Source organism: Phascolarctos cinereus, unplaced genomic scaffold, assembly GCF_003287225.1.
Source record: "Phascolarctos cinereus isolate Bilbo 61053 unplaced genomic scaffold, phaCin_HiC Scaffold_2;HRSCAF=192, whole genome shotgun sequence".
Lineage (NCBI taxonomy): Eukaryota > Metazoa > Chordata > Mammalia > Diprotodontia > Phascolarctidae > Phascolarctos > Phascolarctos cinereus.
Window position 1 is genome coordinate 312,275,810 of NW_027555625.1, and position 22,191 is coordinate 312,298,000.

The window sequence follows — 22,191 nt, forward strand, 5'->3', positions numbered from 1 at the left end:
GTCCAGAACAAGAAAAGGAGCATTGCTGGTGTCTTCTGCCCTGTCATTATTGTACAACTTCTTCTAAATCTGCTTAGAATAAGGAGGTGTTCTGAGTAAACAAAAAGGAATAAAGAAAGAAAAGGAAGAGTCTCTGGCCTAAAGGGACCTCTGTCTCTTTGTGTCCCTATGGCTTTCCCTTTTGCAATGGTCCAGTCTGGGAATAATGTAGTTTTTTAATTCTGCATCAATTCATAGGAGCCTTCCAAGTTTCTCTGGAACCATCCATTTCAGCTCTTCTTACAGCACAATAATACTCCATTACATTCACTTATTTGTTCAGCTAACCTGTCATTGATGGTCACCCACTTAGTTTCCAGTTCTTTGCTACAACAAGAGGAACTACTTCAATTTTGGGGAGGGATTCTTTTCTTCTTTCTTTGATCTCTTTTACAATATAGACCTAGTGGGGTTATGGCTGGGTCAAAAGATATCCCAAGTTAATAACTGGGATAGCTCCACATTGCTTTCCAGGATTGCTGCAGCCACAATTTCCAGCTCCATCTACAATGCACGAAAGTTCCAGGCACCATGTTCCAAGATGACATTGAACCATTGTAGTCTAGCTTTGATGGCAGAAGACAAGCTGGATTTGGAGATGGATAATGAGGATGCTGGAATCCTTGCCATATAAACTGCAGTAATTATTTTTGGTAAGAACAAGAGCAGACATAGAGGGATAAATGACAGCTGCCTTCAAATGTCATGGGGAAGACGGAGTAAACATGTTCAGCAGAATTATTTGTTGTCTCCACACCTCTGTTCTCTATTGTATCCTGTGACTACCTCATTTCAACACCCATCTGACTCATGGTCAGAAATCCATTTTAATTCTTACTTTTTAATCTATCATGGCCACTACAAACTTTCCTCTAACCCTGGCTGGAACAAGGATTTCAAGGTCTCTGCTTCCTTGAACAGAAAAAAATAATATTGAGTTAAATTGTCATAAAGAAAGTGCTTTCAAAAGCCTCCCACTCACCCACCCATTATGTTCTTCAGATTTATTAAAGTCTCAAGAGCTTCAGAAGAGACTGAAAAGAGTGGTGATGTTTGTTCCACTTTCCACCAGCAATGATTCATGGCCTAGTCTCCTTCTGGTTTCTTTATTGTTCCTTTTAAATATGCATGCAACTTTCTTCTGTTTTTCTAGACAGAGAAGTACAAAGTGTAAATAAAATTTATGCAATTTCTGGATTTCTTTCTCTCCAGAAGCCTCCAAAAGCACAGTTCCAGAAAATGAAGATTCAAAAACAATACCAGTTGGTGAACTCTGAGATAGTTTCTGAGTCTCTCATCTCCGAAGCAATTCTCTGAGGCTGAAAAGCCGGGTAGACCAGGACAACCAATACACCTTCTAAAAGAGTTTCTATTATGGTAACATTTCCTGACACTAGGAGAATATCAGCATATGCCCAGTAGAAGCAAACAGATACGGTAAGAAACTGGGCTGTGGCTTGTTCAATGTCAGGTATGATAATGACATGATAATGAGATGATAAGGAGGAGGGGGAAAAGGGGAGAAGGAGGGAATTAGAGGATTTAGAATTTGATGGCAATTTAGAGATCTAGTCCAACTTCCTTATATTGCAGGCATTGAAATTATTTTTCAGTATTAAACAGGTAGTAAAGATCTAGGATTTAAAAGAAGATCTGGGTTCAAATTCTAGACCCCCCACTTACCAAGGGCATATGATCTAGGGTAAGTCATTTCACCTTTCTGGGCCTCAGTTTCCCCAAGACAAGAGGTAAAAGGGACAGCATGAGAAGGAAGGAAGTCTTCCTTTCCCCTCATCATTTCTGTTTATGTTGTGAGCAAACTATATTCTTCACCCTTTAGACCCAGCAGGCAAGAGCAGGCATGAACGAAAAAAAAAGCATTCATTTTGAACACTTACAAAGATGCAACCTCTTCAGGCTAGTCATCCTATCACAGTAAACTACTCTCATCCACATGGTAGGGAAACACAGGTAAGCAGGGTGCTTCTATATTAGGCTATCTGGGTACATTCAGAGCAAGCCACCTTAGAGGACCATACTGGCAGAATGGTCATGCCAGAGGAAATGTCACTCCTGTATTATCTTGGGCTGGGCTTTTGTGTTTAAGCTACCAGGAAGCTGAGACAACATCTCTTGGCTTAATCCTCTGAGCTAATTAAGTCTGAAGACAGTATCAAACCATCTAAGAAGAACTAACCTAACTAAGATGAAAATAGCGAGAGTTCTTCTCTTGATAGAGTTTGTAGCATACTATGTTATGATATGTATACAACTAAGAAACTACATAGGGCAACTAGGTGGTTCACTGGAAAGAACTCTGCACCTGGAATCAGGAAGACTTGAGTTCAACTCCTGTCTCAGACACTTACTACCTTTGTTACAAAGGTGATCCTGGAGAAGTCACTTAACCCTGTTCACTTCAGTTTCCTCATCTGTAAAATTAACTAGAGAAGGAAATGGCGCACTAGTATCTTTGCCAAGAAAATCTCAAATGGAGTCACAAAGGGTCAGACATGACTGAAACAACTGAACAATAAATATATACCAAAAGAAGAATGTGATAGAGACAAACAAGAGATTAAGGTAGGACTCTATGAAAATTTTATGAGAATCACTTTTAGGTATTGAGAAAGGAAAGGTGTTCAGCAATATTTCATAGGGTAAGTACCTCCTGAATTTAAGCTTAAGAGAAGTGAAGCATTTCAGAAGTCAGTGACGAGGAGGCAGAAGTGATATGTGCATGTACACAGAGAAAACAGATACTAGGATGAGATTATGAACTATGTAATGTCCGTATTTTTCTGGGATATTCAGTGCAAAAAAAGGAGCAGCATGATACAATGTTGGAAAAATAGACTGTAGCCAATCTGTTGATGGCTTTAAACATCAAGTTAAGGAGTAAGTGTTTTCTCCTTAGGCAATAGGGAGTCGCTGTATGATTTTCAGAAACGGAGTGATGTATCTGATTGCGTAAAAACTAGATTATTTTTACCATTCACAGCAAGACCTGAAACAATGAGATTGAAGGAAGTTGAACTGAAATCCCTCCCACTTCCTATTTCTCACCAAGAAGAGGATCCCTTTAACCCCAGTTATTTGCCCAACGAGCAGAGGCAGATGAGTTTGACTCCAATTTCTCCCTGCAAAAGATCCACTGTCCATTCTATGAATCTAAGCCAACAAAGAGTCACACACAGAGAGGAAGGACCAAAGACCCATTGAAATGTCCAACCTCTTCTACCTGCTTGGTTCCCCTGTGCTTTCCCTGCTGCTGATTCTGCTACTTGGCCTCTCTGGTGAGTGGGGAACTTCAAGGCAGAAAAGGGAAGCATCCAGAGGTTCATGATACATCTGGACAGACCATTATGGACTGGCAGAGAGGTTTTCTGGGAATGGTGTGATTCCAAGGGCCTGCAAGGATAGTCAAGTGCTGAAAAGGACAAGAAAAGACGTGTTCACATAGTTGACATATAGCTCTTCTTTCTCTAGAATGTTACTCTTCACACAATGGTTTCCTCTCAGGAGCACAGTGAGATAGAAATTCCAAGTAGGATTGTCTCCATTTCTCAGATGGTCAAAAGGAGACTCAAAAAAGTTATCTTTACACAGATGGGAAGTGACATAGCTGTCATTCAAACCTCAGCCTTCTTCAGCCAAGTCTAGTGGTCATTGTGATGGATGAGATTACCCTATTGTTAGTCCTTCTGGAACTTTCCATAGGTGACTTGGGATTTTGAATGTTCTGCATCAATAGAGTTATGGGGAAGAAGTGTGGTTGTAGTGACAAGAGCTGTGGAGTAAGTGTCAGAAGGCCTATAATTTAACTCTTCTTCTGCCACTAATCGCTGGGTTTGTTTGGATGAATAACTGAACCTCTCTCAGTCTAAAAGGAGAGCATAGCCTTAGATAATAATAATAATATTAGATACACAATAATATTACAGTATTTGACATGTCTAAGGGGCTTTATAATTTACAATGTTTTGACACAAAAATAACTCTTGAAATACTGCAAATGTTTATCCAGTGAGGAAATGAAGACTCGAAGATGTTAAAGGATTTGCTCAATGTCATATAATTCTGAAATGGTAAAGCTGGAACTTGAACCCAGGTCCTGTAAACCAGTTTTTTTGGATCTTTCCAACTCAATTGTCTGAGTATTTCTCAACCATCCATCATATGTAAAGTCCTGGGCTAGATACCAGGGATGCAAAGATGCAAAACAACTTGGTCTCTCTCTACTAGAAAATTAACAGTATGTTGGAGAGGAATATGATGCAGACATAAAATGATATAACACAAAGTAGAATGTGATTGGGGCAGAAGACATCCAGATCACATGCTCTAGGGATGCAAAAAGGAAGGAGTTCCAATTATGAGTCTTGGCTCAGGCTGAATGACCATCCCTGAGTCCCAGGTCTCTATCTCCCCTCTTTCCTGTACCTTCTAGTTTTTCATAACTTCTCATTCACTCGTTTCTGCCATTCTTTTTCATACACCATTTTCTTTCCTCTCTTTCCTGGATTCCCTGCTTCTTCGCAGGGTCCTAGTAACCGTGGTCTCAAAGCTCTTTGTCTTTCCTTCTCTTTTGCCTGTTATCTCTTTACCATATGACTCTAGATAATCAGCCCTAGGAAAAACTGTCATGAAGTGTTCAATTTAAATCATCTCAGTGAACGTGGTAGATGCCTACTACAGTGGATGACATGCAGAAATTGGGGACAGGAAGACATGAGTTAAAAACCTGCCTTAGTCAATTACTGTCTGTGTGACCCTGGAAAAGTCATTTAACCTCTATGTGTCTCAGTTTCTGCATCTGCAAAAAATAGTGCCTACTCCGCATGGTTGCTGTGAAGATCAAATGACTTGAGTTATTGAAAGTGTTTTCTAAATCTTAAATTGATATATAGAGGCTGGTTATCATTACTGTTGTGGTTGTTATTATTGTGTGGAAGCACTATGATCAAATTTGGGCTTTAAAATATGACAAATGATATAGCCCTTGCTTTCAACAACCTTATATTATACTAGAAAGGAAATGTCACCTACCTACATGTGTATAATAAAGGTGTACTGTGATAGAATAAGCTCCTTGAGAGATGGAGGCTATTACAATTTTATCTTTCTATCCCCAGCACAGTTGATGCTCAAGAAATGCTAGCAGGAAGGAAGGTAGGGAGGAAGGAAGGAAGGAAGGAAGGAAGGAAGGAAGGAAGGAAGGAAGGAAGGAAGGAAGGAAGGAAAGGGAAGGAAAGATCAAAGGAAGAATGGAGGAAAAGAGAGATTCAAACAAAGAGGTCTAAGAAAATCCAAAGAGGGAGAGATCATTTTCAGGTGAAGGATTTGGGAAAAGTTCATGAAAGATGTGGTAGCTGAGTAGAACCATGCAGAAAGAGAAAAACTTTAGCAGGTTGAGAAAAAGAAGAAGCACATTTCAGGCATTGGGACAAGGGATGGCAGAAAAAGATCAGAAAATATCCAGTATGTAGAAAGCGCAAAGTTAAATAATGTGAACTCAGGTTGGAGTAATTGCAAACAGAACGTGGAGGGCTTCAAGTGGCAGATGGGGGATGGGGTGAAGAGGATCTATTTTATGCTTGAGGAAACAGGAAGTCACATACGAGATTGAAGCAGAGGAATGTGTCAATCTAACCACAGTTGTTTCATGACCCACACCATACCTCTACTAACTTAATATTTAACAGTAACTACCTGTGTGACCTTGGGTAAGTTATGACACTTCTCTAAGCCTCAGTTTCTTCGTGTATAATGGGAGAGGAGAAGATTGGACTAAATGATTGCTAAATTTACTTACAGCTTAGAATTCTATGATAGCCAAAGACAGAAACCGAGTGTACATTGGGTGTTCATCATTGTGCTCACTCCCATACACTTAGATTCTCTCTAACCTCCCTGAAAGAGGCAGCTCATGACTCAGTGGATAGAGCACTGGGCCTGGAGTCGGGAAGATCTAAATTCAAATGCAGCCTCAGATACTGCCTACCTGTGTGACACTGGACAAATCACTTTGATTGCCTGACAAAATGGATCCACTGAAGAAGGAAATGGCAAAACATTCCAGGATCTTTGCCATTAACACTCCAAATGGAGTCACAAAAGGTCAGACATGACAGAAAAAACTGAACAACAGCAAAGCCTCCCTGATTCTCTTCTTGGGCATTTGCAGGTAGTCAACCCGGTTCTCCTGTGATCAGGCTGGCATGGTGTGCAGTGGACCCCAGAGTCCCCTGTAATATCTGGATGGATCATCTCAGGCTGGTGGGGGAGGGAGGGAGACCTTCAACATTATCCAACCCCAACAAAACTGGAACCTTATTGTGAGCACATTGGGAGAAATAAGGACAGTTTATATTACAGTCACCCAAAGAGGTGATTTTTCTAAAAAGATGAGGAAATCTTTTGTCGTAAATGCTTTGTGAGTTGTACAGAGATGTACTGATATTCTATTCCAGTACGATACAAATAATCAGAGACCTTGAAGAGTGGATCAAAATTGTGTGAGGCAGCTGAAGTGTATATCATCTGGGGCATTATGTTTGCTCCTGGAATAGTGCTCTAATTAAGGAAGCTATCAGTCAGCCTACCAAAGATGACTTTCCATTTGAATACTTTTATTCAATCATGAGAAGCAATTTTTTTTTTATTTATTTATACATTTATTTATTTGTTTTTTGGTGAGGCAGTTGGGGTTAAGTGACTCACTCAGAGTCACACAGCTAATAAGTGTTATGTGTCTGAGGTCAAATTTGAACTCAGGTCCTCCTGACTCCAAGGCCGGTGCTCTACCCACTGCACCAACTAGCTGCCCCTGAGAAGCAATTATTTTAACTATCTGGGCAATAGTTCCTAGAATATGAAAAAGAAAAGAAAAACAGGAGTGACTTATCACTGGTTTCTATCTGAAATAAGAGGAATTTTCAAATAATGATAAAAAGAGCAACAAAAATAATTAGAACCGCCAATTTTCATAGCACTTCAAAAGCTATGTGGATTTTTTCATTTGATCCTCACATCGAAAGTTTGTGGTACTTACTTGCAGACTCATTAACCTCATTTTCCTGAGGAGGAAGGAGAGCAAGGGACCTCCAGGTGTTACACCATGATTATCGCAGGCTGGATTTGAAGCCAGGTCTTACTTGATCCAAGTCCAGTGCTTGCTGGTCAAAGAAGAGCATCAAATCATAAGCCTTTATTATGTACTGACTGTGTACCTCACAGACAAAGGAAAAACAAGAGCCCTTACCCTCAAGGTGCTCCCACTGAAATAGAGGGAAACAACACAGACACATGAAGACAATAAAAAACATGCCTAAAATAAATACAAAGCCTTTGGTATTAACATAAAGTGGGATGGGTGTTGGAGGAGGGAAGAGGAAATGCCCCACAGGGGAGGTGGTGCTTAACCTGAGCTCTAATGTCTTTGCCCAACATCATCTCTGACTCCAGAATTACAGGCCTTCTCCATGATGCCCTCTCAGTTCTCCCCGGATCCAGAATCTGGATGCTTCACAAATGACCCAAACTAGAGGCAGACACCTGGGCTAAAATCCTGGGAGGGTCAGGGCAGGAAAATGAGGTTAAAACTTATATTTCCTTGTAGGAGCCCAAGGCCAGGAGGAGATCAAGGTGCTGCAGCCTAAGGATCCACTCTCTGTGGCAGAGGGAGAGACAGTCACCCTGAACTGCACAGTGCCTGAAATTCTACCAGCAGGACCAGTGAAATGGTTCAAGGGGAAAGGGCCCCAGAGACAGGAAATTTACAATTTCAAAGGAGACACCTACCCCAGGATAAGTCAAACAGCCCCACTTAGCAGCACGACAGACTTCTCCATCAGCATCAGCCACATCACTCCAGAGGACAGTGGAACCTATTACTGTGTGAAGTTCAAAAGGGGGACTCCTGACACAGAGCTTAAATCTGGTGGGGGCACCATATTGTCTGTGATGGGTAAGTACAGGGCCTGGGACTCCTGTCCTTTTTCTGCTAGGAATCCCAGGCCCACAACTCTGCCCAGAGTGGCCTCTCTTTTTTTCAGTCTTATTTGAGGTTGACGAAGGAAGGAAATCAGTAAGCCAAGGGAGGTTCCAGCTTCAGACAAGGTACCCCAAACCTAGGAAGGTATGAAATATCCTGGCCTGGGCCTTAGGCCTCCATGGACTATAGACCAGGTTCCAAGGTACTGGCCCTTCTTTGATCCATCCAGAGACCTTAGCCTTTTCTGCCCAAGGTTTTCCCCATTCACTCTTCTTAACTTTAACTGGTTACTAAGTCCTATCCCAAGGTATTGGTCTCCTGGTGTTGGGGAGAATGATGTTTTCTACTCCATAATACTTCTGTTGCTTTAGTAATCCCTTCTCTATACTCAGGTCATTATGATCAGAGAACTAGAGTTTGAAATCTTGGTGGTGGCACAATTATGGACGGTTTCAGGGTCTTAAAAATGATCATCCATGTAAGAGTCTGGGCAGAAAAAATGAGGAAAGAAAGAAAAAGAAAGGAAATATAGGTCACGGAAATTTTGAAGGTTGATGAACTGAGAGGTGATGATAGTAGAGGGGACATTAACGATTACATTAAAGTCCCCAGATAAGAAGGCAGGGGTGGTTTGGAGAGAATGGTTGTGACCCAGGTTCTGAACTCTTTCAGAAAAGAAGGAGAATGATTTGAAGGTCAGTAGATCACATGAACAGGTGTATGGACAGTGTGATATGGACACTTGGCTTGAACCTCCAAAGAAGAAAGGTTGCTGAGCCATGGTGACAGAGAATAGATCAGAAAGACAGTGAGGAACAAGCAGCATGCCAACTCCTCCTGGCTCTGTGTGTCAGGGAACATGAAAGAAAGAGCACCGAGTATTCTGGAGGGTGTCCAGGGCTGTGGTCACTTCTGCAAAGTCAGACTTTCATGAGGGCTACATGATGTAAAACACGAAAAAGAGAAGGCTGCAGTAAAAGGTTTGTTAATGATTGAGTGGTAGTGAGCAGGCAGGGTGCAAGAGGGTACAGTGGGAATAGAGGGAAGAGGAGGAAAGGTAAAAAACTAGCAGAGCACTCCAAGGCCCTTCATCTTCCTAATAATGATCAACAGCAGTGCCTTTCAGTCTTTTCAGACAGGATTCCAGTAGACATCTTAAACTCACTCTGTCCAAAACAGAACTGATTATCTTCCCCTTAAACCTTTCCCCTCCTACCTTTCCTAATATTGTATAGGGCAGCACCATCCTCCCATTCTCTCAGGCTCACAACTTAGAAGTCATCCTACACTCTGCACTGTCTCTTGCCTCCCATATCTGAGTTGTCACCCAAGTCAGTCAATTCAGCCTGTGCAACATTTCCCAAATATGCCCCCTTCTCTCCTCTGACACTGCCACCACCGTAGTGCAGATTCTCATCACCTCACACCTGGATTACTGCACTGGCTGCTGCTGGGCCTGACGGCCTGAAGTCTCTCCCTAATCCAAACCACTCTCCTTTCAGGCACAAGAGTGATTTTCCCAAAACTCAGGCCTAACCATGTCACCTCACTCCCTTCCCAACCCCTTCAACAAACTCCAGGAGCTTTGTATTCATGCCAGGAACAAATAAAAAATGCGGCTTTGAGCATTCAAAATGTTCATCACCAAGTCCCAACCTACCTATCCATTCTTCTTACACCTTATTCTCCTACAAGTACTCTTCAATCTGGTGGTACAGGCCTCAAAGATGTTCCACAATAAAAAAAAAAAAAAGACTCTCCAGATTTCAGTCCCTGGGAATTTTCTTTGGTTATTTCCCTTGCCTGAATGTTCTGTCTCCTCCACTCCAACAAATGGCCTCCCTGGCTACTGTTGACCTGAAAGCTGGTAAAACAGACAACAAGCTAGGTGATAAGAAAATCCATATAGTTTTATTCCCTTAAGTTAGCAACATGTTACATCGAGCCAGAGCTTTAACTCTGACTAAATCAAGCAATTTTAGGAGGACATTTAAACCTGTGACTCAGGATGTCTGTGTTACTCAGTTTATGGTCTCCATATGTTTAACCAGAGTACGAGAAACAATTGAACAAGACAGGGAAAGGTCAGATCCAGGATGTTTGTGTTTCCTTTACCACCAAGATGAGAAAAATCCCCATTATTCCAGGTAGTGTCTGCGTTAAAAGTGACATAAACATAAGAATGCTGTTAATCAGCTTTAGCAATTGCCACAGGAAAGGGCATTCCCAGTTCACTCAGGAAGAAAACATTAATTCAGGTTTTTGGCCTGTATTGGGGCTCAATTGATCTTAAGTGATTATCACTACCTTTATGTCCCAGATAGGATCCCACAGTCTGCAGGAAGCCTTCTTTAAGTCCTCTTAGTTCCAGTGCTTTCCCTCTCTTAATTATTTGCTGTTTATCCTTTTTCTAGGTTGGTCTGTGTCTGTTTGTGTGTATGTGATCTCCTCCATTAGATCACAATATCTTTGAGAGTACAGACTGTCTTTTGTATCCCCAGCCTGGCATATAATATGCGATTAGTAAATTTTGTTGAATTGAACGCAGTTTAAAGGTTTGCAAATCACTGTGCAGATGTCATTTCAATTGATCTCTAAAATAATGCTGTGAGGTACACATTATTACCCCCATTTTACAAACGAGGAAGCTGAGACCAAGAAAGATTAAAAGATTTCACCAGATTAAGGGAAGTTTTGGGTTGTTCTTTGGATTATTTCTTTTTTAAAACTGTATCTCCCTATCTCATGCTGGAAGTTCGGTGGCCATTCATGGGCCAGATGCCAAATGGTCAATATGGAAGCTAAGACCCTATTCCTCCTTTCCAAGTTGTCCAGTTGGACCACCATGGTGGCCTCGTCTGCTGCTAAGGGCTCACCAAATGTGTGCCATGTTTAGTGAGGACAGCTGATCAGCTCTGCCTCACTGTAGTTCAAACCCCCTGAACCCAAGAGATCCACTAGCCTCAGCTACTCTCAGTAGCAACGATTACAGACATGTGCCACTATACCTGGCAGTTAAGCATTTATTTAGAACTTAATGTATACTGGGCACAGGGTTAAGCACTGAGGATACAAATACACACAAAAGTAAGACCGGCCCTGACCTCAAGAAGCTTATATTCCAATTGGGGGAATCAATACAGAAAAAGGAACTGAAAAGTGTCTGTGTCAGGGAAGGTACCCACACTGGGGTCAAAGTTCAAAGAATCAGACTCAGAGCTGAGAGAAGTGAAGGATAGTGATCCTGAATCCTCCCTCAGAAGGGAAGCTCTAGGTCTTAGAGTCTAGGCTTTGCTGCTGCCACCCCCAGACACTGTCCCATTGGAAAATGCTGCAGGAACTCCTTCCCTGAGGCTTCTGGACTGGACTTTTCTGCTCCTCCTTCTGGGGATCTCATGGGACTACAGGGCCCTTAGAATCACAGCATATCACAGGTAAAAAGTACCTGAGAATACAGATTATAGCCTATTTGAACAGACAGAACTCTTGGCACACGCACAGAGTGTTAGAACTAGAAGGGACCTTAGAGATCATTTACTCCAATTACTGTGAATTTCTTTTATGAAGGAGGAAACTGAGGCCCAAGCCTGGAAAATGGCTTGCCCAAGGGTTCATAGCAAGTGAGTGGCACAGCTAGGCAGATTCTTCTGGTTTCTTGAACATAGGTCTAGACTTCAATTTCTCCTACCCTCTTAATGAAAGACAAAGGGGCTAGACAAACAGGCAAGAACCCAGGCAGGAGGATAATCTGTAGTCCTTCTTGGCCTTCCTGCTACCACATCTGTGAGACATTTACACATTGTATGAGACCACAGTCACTTCTTCCAACACAAAATCAAATCTACCAAGCCACTTCAGCTCATTGTCCTCTTCTTATCAGTAAGGGAGCTCAATCTAGCACTCACAATTTCAGATTTTTCCTTCCATCTTCTCTTTGTCATCAGCAGAACTTGAACCCAGGACTTCTTGACAGAGGCCAATTCTCTATCTACTACATCATATACTTTATAAAGCTCCCTTATTTCTCTGCCAAATCCTACAAGTGTTTTCAATGCCCTCTAAATGTGTTCCCATGTGTGTAAAAGTTCTGCTCACCCCAACCTACTCAGAGCTAGGGATCATGGACACCATAGAGTCTAAAATCTTTAGTTTACAGAGGAGGAACTTGAGACCCAGAAAGGGAATGTGACTTGTCTAAAGTTACACAGCAAATCTGAGGGGCAGAGCCAAAACTAGAGGTCAGCTAAGTCCACAATGATTAGACTACTTGACTTGAAGTCAAGAAGTCTTGAGTTTAAATCCTGCCTCAGACAAGTCACTTAATCTCTCAGTCTCAGAATGCTTTATCTGAAAAATGGGGATAATAATAGCACCTATTTCAAAGGTTTCTTGTAGGGATCAGTGAGATAATATATATAAAGCACTTTGCAAACCTTAAAGTATTACATAAAGGCTGTTGCTATTAGTATTCTTACCATGATTATTATTATTACTCAGATTTCCAGCCCAGGACTTTTTTCATTGCACCATTTAGCCTCCTTCTTAGTTTTGTCAGACATTCCTTCAGGATCTAAAGGGTGAGAACTCAAAAAACCTCAGAGTCCCGCAACACTAAAGAACCTTAGTGGATATCTAGTACAGACCTGGCTCACAATCTATTCTAATGTGTCTCTCAGTACAAGAGGCCACCCAACTTTTCCTTGACCACTTCTACTGAAGGAGAACCTCAGGAGCTTGTCCTTTCCACCTTGGACAGCTCTACTCATTGGGAAGCTTTTTTCTGACACTAAGCTCAAACCTGCCTCTGCAATTACTCCTACTTCTGCCCTTGGGGGGAGGTAGACTAAGCTTAAGCCCCTCTTCCCCAGACAGTTCCTCAAATATGGGAAGATAGATATTCTGCTCCATCCCACCCAAAGGCCAGCCCCAAGTCGTCTCTTCTCCAGACCAATCATTCCTAGCTCCTTGGCATGTTTTGCAGACCTCCCAGCCTTGTGGTCACTGTCCTTTGGATGCTGTCTAGCTTATCGATGCCTTTCCTATCATACGGCCCCAAAAACTGAATTTGTAAACCAGATGTGGTATGGCCAATGCTGAAAAATACAGAACCACCACCTCCTGGTTCTAGATTGGATTCATCCTTTTGTCTTCTAGAGAGTCCTGACTGTCACGTGCTGAATTTGCTGTCCCTCCCTGCTTTGTGTCAGTGCCTGAGCTGATGAGCCTGTCACCTAAAACGTCTACTAATTAAAATGCTAGACAGTTTTAGACTCAGTAGCTTTTCCAGGGTCTCTCAGGTAGAGTCACATTAGGATTTAAATTGAGGTCCTCTGTCAATCATTCTACCAATAAATAATCATTAAGTGCCTACTATATACCAGGCACAATAATAAATACTAGGGATACTAAAAAAAAAAGGCAAAAGACAATTCTTGCCTTCAAGGACAATGAATGCCAGACAGGATTTTTTTATTAGATTCTGCAGGTGATAGGGAGCAATTAGAGTCCATTGAGGAGGGCACTGATGTAGTCAGACCTACCTTTTAGGAAAATCACTTTGGTTGTGGAATGAACAACGGTGGAGGGGAGAGATTTGAAACAGGAAGGCTTAGCAGCGGGATTTTGCCAAAGTCAAGGTGTGAGGGCATGAGGCACTGCACTAGAGTGGTGGCAGTGTGACAGCAGAAGATGAAACACATTCATCATATCACTTTCTCTTATTTTTTTATTTCCTTATATATCTTTTATTTTCATGTTGTGCTGTGTACTTGGAAATGTTCTTTTTTGGCTTTATGTATTTAAGTACAAAACTAATATATTTGTGTGTATACATATCTTCTTAATCAATATTTCTATCCTATAGCCTGGAACCCCATGTTCTGAATTTACATGGGCTGATTTATCCTTCCAGAATTGTCCCCAAACCATTTTTTACATTTACGTTTACTAGAATTTCCCCTACGGTACCTCAGAATTTGCCTCATATTGCCTCCACCCAGCCTTCCCTTGGATTATCAGAATGTGGACTGTCTCTAGGTCTCTGCACAAGTGGATAAAAGAGTCATCAGCTCCAATACACCACCCATCAAACATGGTACATATCAGATTCAAGGCAGACTTTCTTTCATAAAAGCTAACATTTATATATTGCCTGCCATGTGCCAGGAACTGTGGTAAGCATGTTAGAAATATTGTCTCTCATGCTCCACATAACATTGGGAGGAAGGTGCTGTTATTATCCCCATTTTACAGATGAAGAAACTAACTTAGAAGTTAAATGACTTGTCCAGGGTCACAAAGATAGTAAGTGTTTGAGGCTAGATTTGAACTCAGGTCTCCCTGACTCCAGGTCAGGGTTTGCTCCACTGCAAAACCTAGCTGACTCTAGGGAGTACTTTAAGACTGACAGAAGTGGTTTGCATCAATGATTTCATTTGATATGATGACACAGAAGTATTTATTCCACCTAATGCTTGATTTTTCCAGGCAAACCCTCTGCTCCTTTGGTGTCTGGCCCCCAGGAGAGAGCAAGCACCAACCAGGTGGTGAAAATCTCCTGTACCTCAACTGGCTTCTCCCCAAAAGACATCAGCCTGAAGTGGTTTAAAAATGGGACTGAACTCCCTGCTCTCTGGACCCGTGTTTTCCCAGAGGGAGACAGTGTTTCCTACAACCTCACCAGCACCGTGCAGGTGCTGCTCACACCCAGTGACATTCGTTCTAAAGTCATCTGTGAAGTTCATCACTCCACATTACAGACTCCTCTGTCAGGGAAAAAGAAGTTATCAGACATTATTCGAGGTAAGTGAGTCATGGCCCAGGCACTTCTTTCCCATCTCCTCTCCTAATTTGGCTTTTTTTTTCTTAATTTTCTCTGAGGCCAAGAATACCTTAGAAGCTTGGCCCTTACCTAGGAAACAAGAAGCATTTATTAAGTGCCTAATGTGGGCCAGGCACTGTGCCAAGTGCTTCACAAATATTAACTCCTTTCATGTTCACAAATTCCTGGGAAAGTGGAATTATGATGCCTACTTTACAGTTGAAGAAACTGAGGCAGCCAGAGGTTAAGGAGCTTGCCTAGGGTCACAGAACTAGTAAGTGTCTGAGGCTGGATTTGAACTCAGGGCTGCCTAACTCCAGGTCCAGCAAGCTATTTTCTGAGCCACCCAGCTGCCAATGAAGTCAAAATAGAGTCTTTTGAAGTTCTGGGAGCTCCCTCAATCCTAGAAGTTCAGGTGACATTATAGTTATATCTTGTTCTAACAGAATCTCTGAGCTTCTTTGCCAGAGTCACTCTTTAAATACTGAGAATAATAAAAATTGCCAGTTTCTCTGAGCTTAACAGAGTTGTTTCACAACAGCCACATCAGGCATAGAGTGTGAGTGATCATTCTACTTCTGCAGATAAAGAAGTTAAGCTGCAAAGGGAAAAATTTCCTTCTGCGGGTCACTGAAGTCTGGGTCTCACAGAAGTGATGGACATGGGTGTTCTGACCCTAAGATCAGTGTCCTTATGATTCAGTTTAATGAAGTATGTGGTGTTGAAGTCCCTGGAATGTGGGTCACCAGCGTCTCTTCTCTGAGACTGCCAGGGAAGAAGGAGAAGGGAAGGAAGAGGAAAAAAAGAGAAGAAGCATAAGAAAAAAGAAAAAGTGAATTGATTGTGAAATGTGAAATGGAGGCAGGCACACCCAGTCATTGGGTACTTGCTGGGAAAAATTATTATGGCAGCAGGAGACAGAGTAGCAATCTTAAATAACCATGGAGAATGGGGGGCAAAAACGACAGAAAGTACAGAGACAAGTGACAAAAGGGGTACAGAGGCAGATGGTGTGGGAGCGGGGTATGGGGTGGTAACGACAGGGAGATAGGCGGCAATGGGGAAGAGGACGGAGAAGGGGAGAGGCACAGACTATCACTCATGTGACCATGGATTAGAGTTGGGAGCCTTAAGCATCATGGACCTGAAAGAGATGGAAGAGCTGGGGGACAGTAGTTGGAAGATTCATTTTAATAGGTTTTTTTTTTTTTAAGAATGGACTAACTCTTATCTGTGCCACCTAGTGGTTAGTTCACTGACACATCCAAATCATCTCAAAGTTGTTGGTAAAACTTTAGTTAACATGCCCCCGTCATCTCAAAGTTATTAGTACTTCTTGGTGTTCTGCTGGCCTTACTGCAGATGTCTGGAACTTGTCTGAGATTTACATGTCATAAGACCAACAGTCCCAACAGCAGCACCCAGATGGCTTCTGCTGATTCAGCTGACTGAGGATGTGAATCTTAGTTAATGTAAGACACAACTTGTAAATTATGTTCCTTTGACCTTGGGGACAGTTTATATGTGACTTCTAAGTTCCCCCTTTGCAATCTGATTTCCTACTATTTCTCCTTTACACTAGCTCTTTATAAACTTACTATATACACTGACTAGAAGGGAAGAAATAATGTCAGGGGAACCAAAACAAAATACAATTTTTTCACAATCCACTCCCTGGTCCCCTGATCAATATTATACACTACCATGACTAAGAGCATATTAATAAATTAACTAATTAAAATTAATATTAACAGCAAGCATATTAATCATGGTATCCTTAAAGGATTTTCCCAGGAATCCTACCAATTCCTCTGGAAAAATCCAGGAGAAAAGATCAGTGAAAACATTCATAGTGCCTGGAAAGATGTTGTCAACATCTGTGACAATGCTGTCATTCTTTATTCGATTTATCATATCATGTGATGATAGTTATTCCTGCTGAGGCCTCAAACTGCACATAACAGGGGGAGTTTACAAACCACAAACTCCTCCTTGGCTGGCTACCAGGTAGTCCAAAGCCAGCTGGTGGTCCATCACCAGAACTCCCAAAGTATGTTGTCCTTCAGCCAATTTGTCAAGTCCTCTGACAGCGTCCTCAATTTGGTCCTTTAGTCACTTTGCAATATCTTTCTGTGTATATTCCAGCTTCCTATGGACCTCTTCCCCTGTAACCCCCAGGTTACAAGCACAGTAAGGCCTCCCTAGCCTATCAGGACATGTCCCACTGCACACCAATCATGGCGCAAGATGCCAGGGGGTTTGGCAGGGATTATTGGGCATTCCTATAGGAGATGAGGTCCATACCTATGGTGACCAGGATGGATGTCAAACTAAGCAAGAAAGGTATTGGACTGTGCATGTGGATAAGATAACAGAAAACTGGTTGTGTCCACACCTACCATGTCCCTTCTGGCATTCCCAGTCAGGTTTGATTTCTCCAGGTAACCACTGTGCTTTGGAACTCAGCTGCCTCAGTCCATGTTTGACTACTGGGGGCACATATTTTCATCTGGAGATACCCTGTGGGCTGGATTCTGAGTAATTTATGATATCCATTGCTATTTTCAGGAATGTCATGGAGCATGAATTGGGTCTACCTTAGTGAAATCCTAAATAGTCTGGTGCAATCTTGGGAAACGCATTTCTTTCCTTTTCTCTTGTTCCCATGAGAGGGAAGTTACCTCAGCTCCAATGAATTTGACTTTTGTTAGAGTTAAGGGAAACAGGTAATGGGAGCTATAGCAGGGAAACAGTCTGCTCCCCCTTCTTATACTGCCATTCAAAGTGCTGCCAAGGACACCCATACTCTTTCAGGTAGCAGCCGGTTGGGACTTGATGATGGCTGGACTTGCACTGGAGACACTGAATGCCTGGTCTCTGGGGGTGTATGACGGAGGGTACCGCCTAGGGCCATGGGGCCTGACTTCCCCCCCACACACAGCTGCAGTTGTAGGTGTTGGAAAGCTGCCGGGATAGGATGTGTGCCTCTGCCCCTAGAGCTGCTGCACCCCATTCCACAAAGTGAAGCAAACTAAAATTAAAATGCCCCTAGAATTCTCCTGCATTCTCTTTTCTTAATCTGATATAAGACGAGAGGGGTTAACAGAGGGATGTGGGCTGTGACACAGACATTCTGCCTTTTGCAAAGACACAGAGAAGACAGATACAAACATGAAAAAGAAGAGCGTGCAGTAAATAACCAGATATGAAATTAAAAGAGAAGAGTTTAAAGCACAAGGCACACTGAGAAAAAGTTGCGCCTCACCAGTGCTCAGTTAAAATGTTCATTTCAGCTGGTTCCAAATGCACACAACCAAATATGCAAACCATCCTTACCCAAATAAAATTTGACACGTGCAGCAAAAAAATTTTAAAAATAATAATACACCAGACGAATGCAAAAAGTTTGCCGATCTGTGTGCAAAATAGGCCTTACCAGAGTGATCCAGCTCAAGAAAAAGGTCCTGAAACATTCCTCATAATGAAAAGCCATGCTCAATTAAGGTGAGCCAGAGGATGTGAGCAGGAAAGGGCAGGGAACTCTCCAGACAAGAGGGGTCAGACTTCACAGAAATAAATCTCTGGTGGCGCCTAGTCCACTCCCACTGGTATTGGAAGGTCCATTTGGCCCTGTTCCATGTCAGATCCCACTTCTGACACCAATTAATGTCAACAAACCAGAACTGGCCTTTGGGCTGTGGGTGGCTGGAGCTGAACAAACACAGCAGCTAAGAGACAGGATGATCAGGAGAGTCAGGACACAAACAGAAGTTTAATTAATTTCAGAGTGAGGAAAATGACTTGTGCATATGGAAGCTCCCTTCCTAAGAAGGAGGACTTAAGGCTGCTAAGCCTGGGGCCCTCTAAATACATGAAAGGAGTGGGTCACAGTACAATCATTCTTAGATTTTGAGATAGTTCTCATGGTTGGCATTTCTTGGGACAATAGAGATGTCCTTGGGTCCTGAGGGAACAGTCATTGTCTCAAGTATTGAGGGTTGTGACTACTATACCAGAAATAGAATCAGAGCTTTGTAATAGTAGTAAAGTACCTATCACTGACAAGGAACAGGGACCAGGAACATGTGATGGATGGTCCTGGTTAATAGGGGGAGCTAAATCCCTCTGTGAACACCTGGTACTGGCCTAAGCAAAGTGCTTTGCTAGAGGGTGATATCCTGAGCACAAAGGATTATTGCTATGCCAAGTTCAGGACACAGCCTGCTTGCTAGGCCTTAACTCTGGGAAACAGGGTATCTCCAAAATATTTTTACAATGGGCAACTCTTGAACTCAGAGTTTTAGATATATGCTTGGGGCACTGAGAGGTTAAATGACTTGCCCCAAGGTCAGAGTGAATTCACAGCCAGTATATGTAAAAGATTGAATTTCAGTCCAATTCTTCCTGACTCTATCCACTACACTTCCCTGCCTCTCCTCGAGTCCAAGGAAAGGACTCTCTTCTCCCCACAGCCTATATGAGATCTAAGGTTCAGGATACAAGGAGGCAATTAAGAGAGTAGGCTTCAACCACAGTGGGTTGAAGTCAATTACATTCAAAAACATTTGTCAAGCACCTCCAGTGTGTTAGCCAATTACAGGTCCAGGTTTCCTCTATCCCCTAACAACACCACCAACAAAACTGTATAAGTGTACTTCTATGTGCAAGGCACTCAATTTCCATGCAGGAGCCACCACACAAGAATAAAATGGTTATTGCTTGCAAGAAGCTTTCAGAGGAGAAAAGATAACTAATGTCCTCTATATTAGGAATTATTCCAAATAGAGGGACATAGGAACACCTACTGCCAAGAAGAAGTGATTATTGTCACTTTCACCAAGATATTCCTTCTTGTTCCCTCCCCTCTGCCTCAGTCATGAGTCAGGGGATTGGAGCCTGGCGTTTGCTATGTAACTTTTCCTTATATTCTTCTAGTTCCACCAGAAATTGGTATTTCCAGTCTGTCATTCCCCTCAGATTGGATGGCAGCTACTTGCTATGTGATGAAGTTCTACCCCAACCACTTAAATGTCACCTGGCTGGTGAATGGCATCATTGTCGGAGGAAAGAAGTCAACTACACCCACTGAGAACAAGGATGGCACTTGTAGCCTTGAGTGCTTACTTGTGGTCCCACTGTCTCTGCAAAAAGAAGATGCTGTTTTCACATGTCAGGTGTCCCATGATTCCCAGCCTCCTATCAATGAGACATTGAGAGCTTCAGCTTCTCCCATGCATGGGGCTCAAACACACTCAGGTGAGTTTATCTCTGGTCCTAATCAGAGAATTGAGCTTCTATTTACTCATGTACAGAGATTGTTCAGAGCCCAGGCTCCATTCAAAAAAAGAACAGCCTACCTCACTCAACATGATAATGACCACAATCTCTCTCCTTCACAAATGAGTGTGGAGCTTTTTAGCTTATGAAGGTCTTTTATACCCAGTATTTCAGGTGCTCCTTACCTCATCTCTGGGATTTTTAAGGTAAGCAGGAATTATTAAGAGGTATATATGCTTGAAGAAATCCAAGACCTATGACACAGGAAGAGTATGATAGAAAGTAGTTGGGAAAAAAAAGTGTGAACTACACAAGTGATTTTATTATCTATGCACGCTAGAGATCATTTGTACAGAAAGAGGAAATAGCTGAGTACTTTAGGAAACATCATCCTGACACAGAAATATGATCCAGCAGTGATCAGGAGCTTCAATTATCCAGCAAAGTGCTAAAACTCACCCTGTGGAAAAGACAGAGATGTTTATAACAGCATGGCTTGCTGTAAACATAATTTCATCCTTCCAAAATTGAGAAACTGAGAACAGGATATTTTATTGTAGAACAGGTTATTCCTCATGGGGTGAAATTTGTGGCTGGGGATGTGAGCCCTCTGGGGGAAAATTACTTCCTCATACACTTTGTGATGGAGAAGGAAAGGAAAATGTCATAATCTGATATAACAAAAGATCTTGAATGAGTCATCTTCAAAGAGTTAATAAGAAGGACAGCTCTGATTCCATTGGTTCAAATTCCACAGGGGAATTGAGCTAAGGAGGGGTGATGAACAATCAGGAATGATGTTCTGAAGACACAAAGGGAAATGATTCCAAAGAAGGAGGAAATGTGTGAGTTGTTTGAAGATACTGTTATGGAAAAGCAGAGAACCCACCAACTAGCCTAGATTTTTCAAATACAGGTACAAAAGATGGAAATAAGGCCAGATAGCAGAGGATGAATGGAAAAGCATGGCATGATCCTTTAAAAATAGTGTTGCTGATGTCAAACCTCAAAAGGAGTTGAGGCTGTTAAGAGAAGCTAAGAACAATGTGAGTGAAGATTTGGTTTTTGTCTATACTGAGAAAGAAGAGGATCAAGGAAGTAATGGGATCCCTGCTTTGCATAGATGGAGCAATGATGACAGATAAAAGAGAAAGCAGTAGAACTGTGTGCCTAGGCTTACAAAGAAAATGATGTACTGTTAATGTCCTTATCAAGGTATTTTACTAAGTATTTTTGCTTTCAATTAATTATGACTCCTGCCTGGCATTCTTTCTGGCTGTGATTGGAAAGGTGGAATTACCAATGTATTTTTTTTCTTTTCACGTTGTGACAGATCCCTTAAGATAATTTCTGCATAGTTATGTCCTTAAACACTTATACCTTTCATTCTACTAAGCACTGTGAGCACTCTTTTAACATAAAATAAGCAGTATGGATACTGAATTTTTAGAATATTGGTCCTCAGAAGCATAGAGAAGACAGCTAGCTAAAGTAATGCCTCCTGTATAGACTCCCAAGTACTTATACTGTCTACAATTATTTTAAATGGAATTTCTCTTTTCTATCTCTTGCTGCTGGGCTTTGTTGGCAATATATGCAAAAGTTGATGTTTTGTGTGGATTTACCTTATATCCTGCACCTTTCTGAAGTTGCTAATTATTTCAAATAGTTTTTCAGTTGATTCTCTACTATTCTCTGAGTATACCATGACATCATCTGCAAAGAGTCACAATTCTGTTTCCTCATTAACTATTCGAATTCCTTCAATTTCTTTTTCTTCTTTTATTGCTATAGCTAACATTTCTCATACAATATTGAATAATAATGGTGATAATGGTCATCCCTGCTTCCCTCTGATCTTATTGGGAAGCCTTCTAGCTTACCCCCATTATAGATAATGCTTACTGATGCTTTTAGATTGATACTGCTTATTATTTTAAGAAATACTGACTTTATTCCTATGCTCTCTAGTGGTTTTTTAAAAATTTATTTTGGAGGCAATAAGGGCTAAGTGACTTACATAGGGTCACATAACTAGCTAGTTAAGTGTCTGAGGTAT

At 41.8% G+C, this 22,191-nt stretch overlaps 1 protein-coding gene across 1 annotated transcript; it reads left to right on the forward strand.

The window, feature by feature from the left end:
- The first annotated feature begins 3,110 nt into the window (after positions 1–3,110).
- On the forward strand, positions 3,111–20,297 carry LOC110211378 (signal-regulatory protein beta-1-like). The gene is made up of 4 exons (XM_020990629.2): positions 3,111–3,335; positions 7,661–8,008; positions 14,522–14,836; positions 19,791–20,297. Exons 1-4 carry the CDS (start codon positions 3,263–3,265, stop codon positions 20,279–20,281), a joined length of 1,227 nt encoding a protein of 408 aa, XP_020846288.2. The 5' UTR covers positions 3,111–3,262; the 3' UTR covers positions 20,282–20,297.
- Positions 20,298–22,191: the final 1,894 nt, after the last annotated feature.

Coding starts and splice junctions, on each gene's coding strand:
- LOC110211378 (XM_020990629.2), top strand. CDS start 3,263: ATGTCCAACCTCTTCTACCTGCTTGGTTCCCCTGTGCTTTCCCTGCTG. Junction 3,336..7,660: donor TCTGCTACTTGGCCTCTCTG/GTGAGTGGGGAA, acceptor ATTTCCTTGTAG/GAGCCCAAGGCCAGGAGGAG. Junction 8,009..14,521: donor CACCATATTGTCTGTGATGG/GTAAGTACAGGG, acceptor TGATTTTTCCAG/GCAAACCCTCTGCTCCTTTG.